General features: G+C 33.7%; 1 protein-coding gene across 1 annotated transcript; it reads left to right on the plus strand.

Annotated features, from left to right (window-relative positions):
- Window positions 1–722: 722 nt before the first annotated feature.
- On the plus strand, window positions 723–10,194 carry LOC128198308 (aldo-keto reductase AKR2E4-like). Its single transcript, XM_052882885.1, has 5 exons — window positions 723–958; window positions 1,814–1,927; window positions 8,637–8,798; window positions 9,639–9,835; window positions 10,179–10,194. The coding sequence occupies exons 1-5, from the start codon at window positions 830–832 to the stop codon at window positions 10,192–10,194; spliced, it is 618 nt and encodes a 205-aa protein (XP_052738845.1). The 5' UTR covers window positions 723–829.
- The last annotated feature ends 1,175 nt before the right edge of the window (window positions 10,195–11,369 follow it).

The following is an 11,369-nucleotide window of genomic DNA, read 5'->3' on the forward strand; positions in this document are numbered from 1 at the left end:
GTTAGGTTAGGTTAAGTTAGGTTCATCATCATCATCATTATTAACAGCTGATGGACGTCCACTGCTGGATATAGGTCTCTTGTATGGACTTTCAAACAAAACGGTTTCGAGTCGCGAGCATCCAGCGGCTCCCTGCAACCCGCTTGATATCCTCGGTCTACCTAGTGAGGAGTCACACTGCGCTTTCCGGTGCGGGGTCGTTATTCCAGCACCTTGGGACCCTTACGTCCATCGGTTCATCGAACTATGTGGACTGCCCATTGCCACTTAGTCAGGTTAGGTATTTTTTATATATTTATATTTACGACACTTTAATATGTTTATATAAAGATTTATTTATTTTGCTATGATCCGCGAAAAGCTGATGAACCCATGCGACAACGTCCGACAAAATACTCTCTACGTACGTTTCACCGGAGCATCCTCAGGAGATGTTGACTCTACAACGTGCTATTGCAAAGTTGTATTCTATCCAATACTTTAAGATGTTATTAAGCTAGCTAATTACGTAATAACTAAAGACAGGAAGGTTCCTTAAGTACAGACTGAATAAAAAAACCGACTTTGTTTCACAATGGATCTCACAACTTTTTACGGTAGAAGAACTTTGATGAACTTTGATGAACAAGATTTGTTTTTGATGGCTTTTAATAGTGTACTTCACTAATAAATATGTTAGCGCTGGAACAAATACTTCAATAAGGTTGTTGAACATGATTTTTGTTTAGAACAACATCTCTAGTACCTACGTAATATAATAATATATTGTTCATTTAAATGTTTACAGTTTAATGACAGACCACGCATACACGATTCACTTGTTTATGCTATGGAAATTGGGTACAGACATATAGACACCGCGTATGTTTACCTCACAGAAGATATGGTTGGCAAAGCTATTCATAACGTAACGTGTCGAGGAATTGTAAAGCGAGAAGATTTGTTCATTACTAGTAAGGTAAAAATGTTATAGTCCAAGATCCAGCATTAGAAATACGTACCCTCATCTGTTATTTATTAGTGATGAGAAATACTGACATAGTGACCTATCAACGCAAAGCCCAAACCACTGAACGGATTGGGCCGAAACTTGGCATGCAGGTAGATGTTACGACGTAGGCATCCGCTAAGAAAGGATTTTGATCAATTCTACCTCTAAGGGATAAAATAGGGGATGAGAGTTTGTATAAATCTTTTTAGATTTTCGACTGATTGAATTGAAATTAAAGATTGGAGCTACTATGACGAAGATATTCGCTTAAATAAGATTCTTTTTTATTCGTATTAGACTGGAAAATGCCTATTCACTCTTGTCTTGAAGGTGCACAAATCATAAGTGTTAGGAAACACAGAAGCCGGAAGGGCATTCCACATCTTCGCTGTTCTACTTAGAAACGATAGAGATTTTGATAGATTCAACCCCCACGGGGATAAACTAAGGGATGATGGAGGATCTTCTTTGTGCGGGATTTGTGAAAAACTGGATTCCACGCGGACGAAGTCGCGAGCGTCCGCTAGTCTTAATATATAAAAGCGAAAGGTAATATATTCATCACGAAATCTAAAAAAGCGCTTGACGTACAGAGATGAAATTTGGCAGGGAGGTAGAGTAGCATAGTAAGTGACAGACATTGCAAATAGGTTTCATAGTTAAATTGCGGCCAAAAACATTTTACATCCAAAATATAGGAAACCATGAACTAGATAAAATAAAAAAAACTACAAAAATTATCCCTCCTATCACCCCATAAAGAAATTATGTGGCGAACTTTTTTCGGAATAACAATATATTAATATGAACTTAATTTTCCAGCTACCATACTCGGTTGTCACCAGGGCCGGTGTAGTGCCAGCTTTAAAGAATGCCCTAAAAAGGCTAAAATTAGCTTATTTAGATTTGTACCTTATACACCATCCAGTTAATTTGGTAGGTTTGCCTGTCTTTTTTAACTTAGCTTGAATTTCAACTTAGGTTACATAAGGCAGTTAATTATAAGGCAGATATTATTTCGTAATGGTATTCAGTAAGTACCCACATACCAACATCGTATTGGGTAGCATAAATAGCACACAGATGTAATAGCTACCTACATAAAACAAAAATATACTATTACCTAACATAAAAAAAAAAACATAAAACAAAAATAGTATATGGATCATCGACGGTTGAAACTCTACGAGTATAAGATGGAGTTACAGCTTAGACCATTAATAACTGGACGTGGTTCGCTAACCGTTACCCCTCTGGCAAAGATCAAAAATCTATGATCTAATGCGTTTATAAAAACTGTTGCTACAGAATCGATATTTCATTGCTGTAATCGTTTTTGTCGTGTAAGGAGCTCCCTAAAAATGCCGGTTTATAGTAATAGTAATAATAGTTTATTTCCAAAGATTCAACATATTAGTACATTATTTTCAAACATAGCAGTAATATTTTGATTGGAACCATCCCATTAAGTTTGCAGTATTACTACTGTAACTTGTGACGGGCGGCCCCGCTCTTCCATAATATATAGTAGACTAATACATTGGATATAAATAATCATTAAATCTAAATTACTAATAATATACAAAAGTGCATGTGTTTGTGTTTGTGAGTGATTTGTGTGTGTTGTGTTTGAGTGGTGTGTGTGAGTATGTGTACATGAGCATGCGAGTTTGTGCAAGTTTTTATATTCCGATTTATGCTACACTTGATGCAAAAGGTTTTCGGCTTGATCATAGTTAAGTTTAAGTAACCAATCTGTAAGAATTTTTTTGCAGTTATGTGAATTTAAAGAGACGATGTTTAATTTTTTGTTAACTATATTGTAGAGGTGAGTGGATTTTCTTGTAAATTGATGAGCCGCAAATTTAGTTTTGCTTCGGATTGTATGTAGTACGGTTTTTCGTCTCCTCTCTTTATTATTATTTTCATTGCCCGGAGGTACATTTTTGTGTACTTTTAATAGTGAAAGTAATACATATAATTTTCTAACTGTAAGTAACTCACAATGTTTATATAAGTCACTGGTTGGATATCTGAATGGCTTGAAGAACATAACTTTTAATAAGGATCTCTGACCACGTTCTACTTCAAGAAACTTTGTTTTTGAAGCTGCACCCCACACTGTAATACAATACCCCAAAATAGATTGACCCAGTGTAATATAGATCTGAGTTAGTAATTTTTTTGATGTTACATGCCTAAGAGATTTAAAAATCCAAATGAGTTTTCTGATTCTACCATTTATAAATTCAACATGGGGATGCCATGAGAGCCGCTGGTCTAATATTATGCCTAAATATTTGGTTGTATAGACTTTATCAAGAACTGGACAGCTACAGTTTAAAGAGCAAATTTTATTCTGTTTGTGAGTTTTAATTTGGAAATCACTATTAGGTTGTGTTTTTGAATTTATTGTAAAGCATACATAGTTGGATTTTTTTGTATTTAACGTCAAAAGATTTGACGACAGCCACAGAGAAATTGTTGAGAGACCAGATTCAGCGAATTTTTTGACCGAGTTCCATGAAGCACCGGAGAAAACTACAGCAGTGTCGTCAGCATAAGAGAACACTTGACCACTATCTAGTTTTAAATTGCATAGGTCATTGATATATATCAAAAACAATGTTGGTCCTAATACGCTTCCTTGAGGAACACCAAATGTTGGCTGAAACTCATCACTAACATGTTGTCCGATTTTGACACGCTGAGATCTTCCGTGTAGGTAATCTTTGAGTAATGAGAGCGGTGTACCTCTAATGCCAATTTTCTCCAGTTTTTGTATCAGCAGAGGAATGGAAACAGTATCAAACGCCTTTTTAATATCTAGAAAAACAGCTAGGCATTTTTTACCTTTGTCTAAGTGTTCTGTAATAATTGATGTTAACCCCAGTACTGCATCTTCTGTGGATTTTCCGTGTCTAAACCCATATTGTGAATCAGAAAGGATGTTGAATTTATTTAGATAGCTGACTAATCTAGAATTTATTAACTTTTCTAAGACCTTCGCTATGGATGATAATACAGAGATAGGTCTGTAATTATTAACATCTGAGTCATCTCCATTTTTGAACACAGGTGTTACGATAGAGTGTTTCAAAATTGAGGGGAACATTCCCAATTTGAAACATAGGTTAGCTAAGTGACTTATTATTGGTGCTACATCATGAATAGCTAATTTTATAAGTTTTGTAGGAATGTTATCCCAACCAGGCGCGCTTTCAGATTTGAGGTTCCTAATAATACTTACAGTTTCTTGTAAGTCGGTATCCAGGAGTACAAATGAGGTCAGTTGATTATCGATAAACTTTAAGGGGTCAACACTTTGTGGAGCATTTAACATAATGTCTTCTGCTAGTTCCTTTCCAATATTGCCAAAGTATTTATTTACATAATTGATCGAGTGGATTGGAGAGGGTTTAATGTTTAAAAGATTTAAGCTATGGGTTTTAGGTTTGTTTAAGTTAGTAATAGATTTAATTTTACTCCAAAGTTCCTTACTATTTTTGAGGGAGTTAGTTAGTTTTTGTCTGTCGTAGGTTCGTTTAATTTTTTTAATCAAGTTGTTGCAGAAGTTGCGGTACCTTTTAAAGGTAATTTTTAAGGTTTCATTTTCAGGGTCAGCTTTTAACTTCTTTTGCAAATTATTTCTGTTTCGTATACAACGTAATATGCCAGATGTCATCCAAGGTTTAATGTTACGTTCATTTTTAGGAATAGTTATTACACTTGAACTCTCTTTTTGAGCCTCTGTTAATTTTTCTATAAGTTTTTCCGTCACCAAATTAGGATCTTCTGAGTAGAGAAGTATATTCAAGTTCTTTTCCATGATAAGTTTTACGGCTTTGTCATAATCTAAGTAAAGTTTAGTTTTCTGACATTTATTCTTACTACGTAATTTAGATAAGGTTAAAAATATCATAGAATGGTCAGTAATCGAGGTATTGAGAATTGCTATGAACGGAGAGACATTCTTAGTCTGTAATTTTAAAATGAAATGATCGAGGCAGCTGCTGCCTCGGGTTGGAAGTGTGTGACCTGGTACTAAGCCATGAATAGATAACATGTTTAGGTAGTTAGACCTATTGTTACATTCATTATTTGATTCATTTTGTTTCGGTATAAGGTTGATATTTATGTCTCCTGTAATTATAATGTTTTTATGTGATCGGATAGTTTCAAGGTGCGTGCTAAGTGAATTAATGAAGTTAGTAGCATTAATATTTGAAGGCGATCGGTAGATTCCTAGAATAATATATTCGTCAGCTTCTAACTGTATACACGATGCATGATCTAATTTAATTTCGTTTGTTTTAGTCAAAAAAGTATTTCTGGCATAAATAACTACGCCATCATTTTGATTAAGGTGCAAAGATGTAGAAAATGAGTTATAGTTTTTAAGTGATGGAATAGTTTTTAGGGGACTTAATCTACATTCTGTCAGAACTAAAATGTCTATGGTATACTTTAATTCAGCTAGTGAAATTTGTAAATCATATATATTCGAGTAAATACTACGTATATTTTGTGATATAATTTTTAGGTCGTTTTTATTTATAGTTTTTATTTCATTAAGGTCCGCTACATCACACTGTTGTGAGAACGAAGCTACATTATCTATTTCGTCTATAGTTGTAAGCGAGTGATTCATAGTGAGAGTTGATTTGTAATTATACAGGGTGCTCGAATAACGTAGTTTCTAATTTGAAATGGAAAATTTAATCCTGAAGTGACGTTGACTGACCCGAAAGTTTGGCGATAGCCGTAATGCAACTTATAACAATTATAACCTGTCGTTTCTATTTTACTTATATTATGTTTGTGAATGTGGATTACAGTTGTCATTATTAGTAGGTAATTTATGAATATATGGCGAGTGAGAACAGTAGAAATGTAGAAAGTATTGTAAGTTAGTAAAAGTGTGTGTGGTAAGTGTATCATTGTGAAATTTGAATAAAAATTACAAAAATCTTTAACACGGTAGATAAAATTAAAACATAAAAGTAAACTTAAAGCTAATACAATTAATGAACAATATATTTGAAGAATGGATACATTTAAAAAGTCATTTTCATTGTTTAAAATTGTCCAGATCAGATTCACATTTGATGAGATTGACTGGGGCACCTTCTTTTCTTCGCAAGTAAATTTTACCACTGGATGTCCAACAGTATTGATACTGATTAGTATTTGCAAAGTCTTTGGCAAGAAAAAACAACTTTTTAGTTTTCAGCGATAGACTTTCTGAAATAAAAATCCGCTTAGAGGGCCCGGCTAACCTTAGTTTTTCTGTAGTAGGTGGGTTATTTTCCTTATTTGATTTTCTGTACATACGAATAACTTTCTCCTTAGTTAGTACGCTATTAAAATCCACAAGCACAGTCTTATATGTCGGATCACGTGAGCTAAAACGGAAGACATCTTTGACTTCATGTGGCTGGATATTAATATTTAGGATTTTTCCAGTCGCTATGATGGTGTTGAGCAGGCTGTCTTTAGTTTCCGATTTAACTGTCGGTATATTTTTTATTTCAATGCAAGTTGATCTAGACAGTCTTTCGTAGTTATCCAATTTATCCTGTAGGAGCTCCAAGCTTTGAAGGTATGACTGTCTTTCAGATTCCATTTTATTTATTTCAATGGTAATTGTGTCATATTTTGCCGACAAGAAATCAATCGAACTCTGGATTTCACTACCTTGCTTTCTTATTTCATCTACTGCTAAGAACATTTTTTCAAGTTTATCAAACTTTGAACTTTGCTCTTTTTTAAAACTTTCAAGGATGTCCTTGATCTCAACCATGAAGGAAGCGAGTCGATCGCCGACTTCATCTGAACGCCGCCGTTTGTTTCTAAACCCTTGTTTCGCTCTAGGGGTTTCCGTCATAGGACATTCTTTGGTGGCATATTCATTCGAATTGATATGTGTTGTATGAGTAAGTTGCTTTGATGGAGATAATGACTTGGTGGAAGGTGGGGTGCGATTTAGGGGCATTTTTTAAAAATTAAGTTCGATAAATATAAATTATTAAAAAAATAATTATAATAAATAATTAAATATACAAAATAATCATAAAATAATAAATAATAAATATTATTTTGTGTAGTTAAATGGCATAAAAAACGACCAAAAACTTGTAGTTTAGTAAAACATGGAGTAACGTTTCATTTGAAAGTATTTAAACCTTAATTTTAACAAATTTTTAATAAAAACAATTTATAAAAAAAAAACGATTCTTTTGACGAAACAGCCAAACGTCGATCAGTAATCGAATATTCTAAATCAAAATCAAAATCAAAAATCATTTATTTCAAGTAGGCTCAGTTTACAAGCACTTTTGACACGTCAGTTGACTATTTGTAAAGATTCTACCACCGGTTCGGAAGGCAGGTCCTGCTGAGAAGATACCGGCAAGAAACTCAACAGTTGCTCTTTTGAAAAAGTCATACAGTATTATAATTTACAATTGATAACAATTACTGTTTACATTTGTTATAGTTTTACTTCCTGTGTGAAGGTGGAAGCTGATCCAACGGCCTCCAAGCATTTTTTCTATGTATTTAATCTGTGGATAGTCTAAGCAATGTCACAGTAAATATGCAAGCAGTAGTTTGACTTCATACTAGAGGTCGAAACGCGAGCTATACCTCAAGTTCAATTTCAACTTACTAGTTAAATAGATTTTATTAATTAGAAATAAGACTAACTCACTAACATACTAAACTTAAAACAGATACACTAACAATATACTAACATAGAAAAAAAAAATTAAAACTGTTACTCTTATTAATTGAAAAACTTGTTTAATGTAATAATGTAAGGAATAATAAAGGCTTTGAAATTGAGAAAAACATAAGGGATTAAAGGGCTAACATAATCTACGGAACCCTTCACTGCGCGTGGCCCGACACGCACTTGACCGGTTTTTTAATATTTGGTCACGTAGTGTGGAGGTAATACCTAGATGGCATCACCAAAATAAACATATGAATACGACCTATCCTTGAAGGTCATTGATTAGTATCAGCCTTATTTAAATCTACCAATCAAAAAACAACACGCATTTTATTGATCACTTCCTATTTTACTACAATTTACAAAATATTTTATTTGTTTACATAAAAAAAGTATATTTACAATCACAAAATTAAATGGAAATACAAAGTTGGCAAATGTAATTAAAATGCTGGAGGCAGGCAGTTTACGTACCGCGCGCTGTAAGTATTTATTTCAAAAATACGGCCGAGTATACTGCTTGTATATATTTTTACTGTGCACAATGTGTTTGTTAGTGTGTGTAAAAATTACGCGTGTGTGTATTGCGCGAGTCAAATTTATAGTTGTGTCACAGTAGATATAATAAGGTTGTGTGTAGTGTATGGACATAGAATATACTTAATGGTGTTAAATGTTTTCGATGTGTGAGTTTACCTCGTCCCCCTCAAAAAATGACAGACTTTTTTGTTGGTGAATTTGGGTGCGAACCACGTCCAGTTATTAATGGTCTAAGAGTTACAGCGATCAGAAATACAGAATACAGAAATAATTTAAATATTTTTCATATACTAATCTAATCATATTATTATATCATCTTACATCTTATTTTCTTTATTATTAATTTTCATGATTATTTCCTAAATATAGTTGAATAGAACTGGTCACAGTAACTTGGGGCTATGGAGAGGTCTTGAAGACGCAAAGCGGATGGGTTTGACGAAGTCGATCGGTTTATCGAATTTCAACAGCACATTCATGACCAAGATCTTAGCTCACGCTGATATTATGCCTGCTGTTAATCAACTTGAGGTAAAGTCATTGAATTAATTAAAAAAAAACATCAAAAAACATATTATTAGGGATGAAATGACTAGTGATTTATATCCTCATTTTAAAGTTTGTTGGTAAACAGTACTCATCAAGAAAGGCTGTAGCTAGGTATTTTGTCGCGCCAATGAAAACATAAAACGAGCATGATGTTTTTTTTTTAATCATGTTTTTAAAACCCCATAGTTATGGGAAATTCTCCCTAGCACCCTGAATACTTATAAATAGCAGAGATATTGCTTAGACAATATAAATCATTTCGTCCCCACTTCAAAAGGTTTTAAATAATATCAAAAAAACAAACTTAACAAAAAAAAGTCAGCAAAATTGGAGCTGTTCTCTTGAGCTTGAGGACTTCGAAGGAAAATGCTTATTATGCTATTAAATGCAGTAATTATGGCATAGGGTAATATCGCTTTTTTCGTTTGAGAGGGTATGCTATCCATTTGGTCTGATAGTAATCATGTGAGGATCTGATGATGGGATCCTGGGGAAATCGGAGGGAACTTTCAAATATGGGCGGTACCAAGTTAGTGATGTATTAATTCAAGCTGTTTAAAACATAAAGATTTAGAATTTTCAGACAGTTCTTTCCGAAACGGCTTTAATTAACACAGCACTACCTTGGTACCGCCTTCAAACTGATCGCACTGAGCAAACTGAGAAGGTAGCATATTATACGATGTTATTTTTCGCTTTTTAGTTTAGTAAAAACATATTTATAATTTTGAAGTCGGTTTTATTTTTTTTAATACATTATTAAAATTTAAGTTAATTAATTTATTAGGTTATGCTAATTTCAATGTGATTAACCATTTTCAGGTAAACCCGACATTCGCGAATCTGGAGCTAGTGGCTTACTGTCAACTCAAAAACATCACTGTGACTGCGTGGTCGCCTTTTGGTTTTCTGGTGCACAGAGTTTTGAATAATTTATCGTTACCACCAACATTCAAGGATCCATATTTGGTCGGGTTGTCCGAAAAATACGATGTGGATGTTAGCCAGATTATCTTGCGGTATCCGGTAAATATTTCTGAAAAAATATATCGAATTTCCGTATTGTAAAACCTATTAATATTGATACACTAGCGGACGTCCGAGTTTTTAGACGAGAGTTCAAGATGGCCGCCATCACAAAATGGAGAATTACATATTTTTTCTCCCTCAATATGGGTATCAAATGGACTTGACTAGTACAACTAAGAAGACATTTTTAGTCGGATTTTTTTAGATTTTAATTGAATTTTTAATTTACTGTTAGGCAAAATCTGTCTGTCAGTTTATAACACATGATATAAAAATGTGTAGCTTAAGTGTTTTATGTTCTGTGATTTAGAAGCACATATTATTATGTTTCAGGTCGATCGCGGTTTAGTGCCAATCAGCACATCGTTCAAAAGGCATCACATTAAATCGAACTTTGACATCTTCAGTTTTTCTATGACTGATTCTGAGATACTCCATATAAATAAGTTTGACAGGAACACGAAAGTCTATTACATTGACTATCCAGGACTGTTTAGACTTGTACGTGAAGAATACCCGGCACTCAGAAGATATGTTCGACGCAATAATTTGACCCAATATTACGAAAACCTTTAAAGAAAACTCCTTGGCTGCTTACTTCAAATGAATGTACACGATTTGCCTAATAAAAGTCGGTTGCCTAATAAAAAAAACAGTCTTTTAACTTTTAACTGGATATAAGACAATTATCAATTTATACATGTAAAACACAACAATCGTTTTTACTTTTATCCGTTATACATTTTGATATCACCCACTCCAAAAGCCTCAAAAGCCGCAGTTTTATTAAAGAAACAATAAGACGTTTGTCGTCAGGGATTAGCCCGGACAAACAGACAGAAATTTTAAAAAGTTTGTTTGTATTTTAGTATCATCTAGAGAACTATGCACTTAATACAGAGACAGAGAGTTACATATTTGTACCTTTTGCCGTGGAGACCCTTGGGCCATGGAGTCGCAGTGCCAAACAATTTTACCGAATAATTTCACCGCGGCTAGTTGCCTCCACTGGTGACAGAAGTGCTGGTTCATTTTTTGCGCAAAGTATCAGCCTGGCTGTCCAGCGCGGAAATGCAGCTAGTATTCTTGCCACCATTCCACGTGGGCATGATTTGACTTATTAGGATAAGTGAGCTTAAGTTCCATATTGTATTCTTTCTCAATAAAAAAAAAAACAAAAAAAAATCAATATAACTTAATACAGTTAATTTTGAAATTTTTTGTCTCTTCATAATATTAAATTAATACATTATTTATATCTATTAATTTAATATTATGAAGAGGACAGATTTATATTATTGTATGTAATACACAAAACTCAAAACCTATAGGGCAGATTTGTAAAATCATTTTACCAATGGAAAGCTACATTATCACGGAGTAGCATGGGCAATATTGAAAAGTGAACTACGCGGGTAAAACCGCGGGGTATGAGTAATACAAATATTAAACGCAATTAGGTACATACATAACTTGTACTAATAGTAATAATTATTTAAAAAAACAGACTTTAGTTAACAAGAG

The sequence above is a fragment of the Bicyclus anynana genome, chromosome 8 (assembly GCF_947172395.1).
Source record: "Bicyclus anynana chromosome 8, ilBicAnyn1.1, whole genome shotgun sequence".
Lineage (NCBI taxonomy): Eukaryota > Metazoa > Arthropoda > Insecta > Lepidoptera > Nymphalidae > Bicyclus > Bicyclus anynana.

What these genes read in the sequence shown, in the direction of transcription:
- LOC128198308 (XM_052882885.1), top strand. Translation starts at nt 830, where the DNA reads ATGGAAATTGGGTACAGACATATAGACACCGCGTATGTTTACCTCACA. An exon ending in TACACCATCCAGTTAATTTG is followed by an intron (nt 1,928 to 8,636) that starts GTAGGTTTGCCT and finishes TCCTAAATATAG; the next exon opens with TTGAATAGAACTGGTCACAG. An exon ending in CTGCTGTTAATCAACTTGAG is followed by an intron (nt 8,799 to 9,638) that starts GTAAAGTCATTG and finishes AACCATTTTCAG; the next exon opens with GTAAACCCGACATTCGCGAA.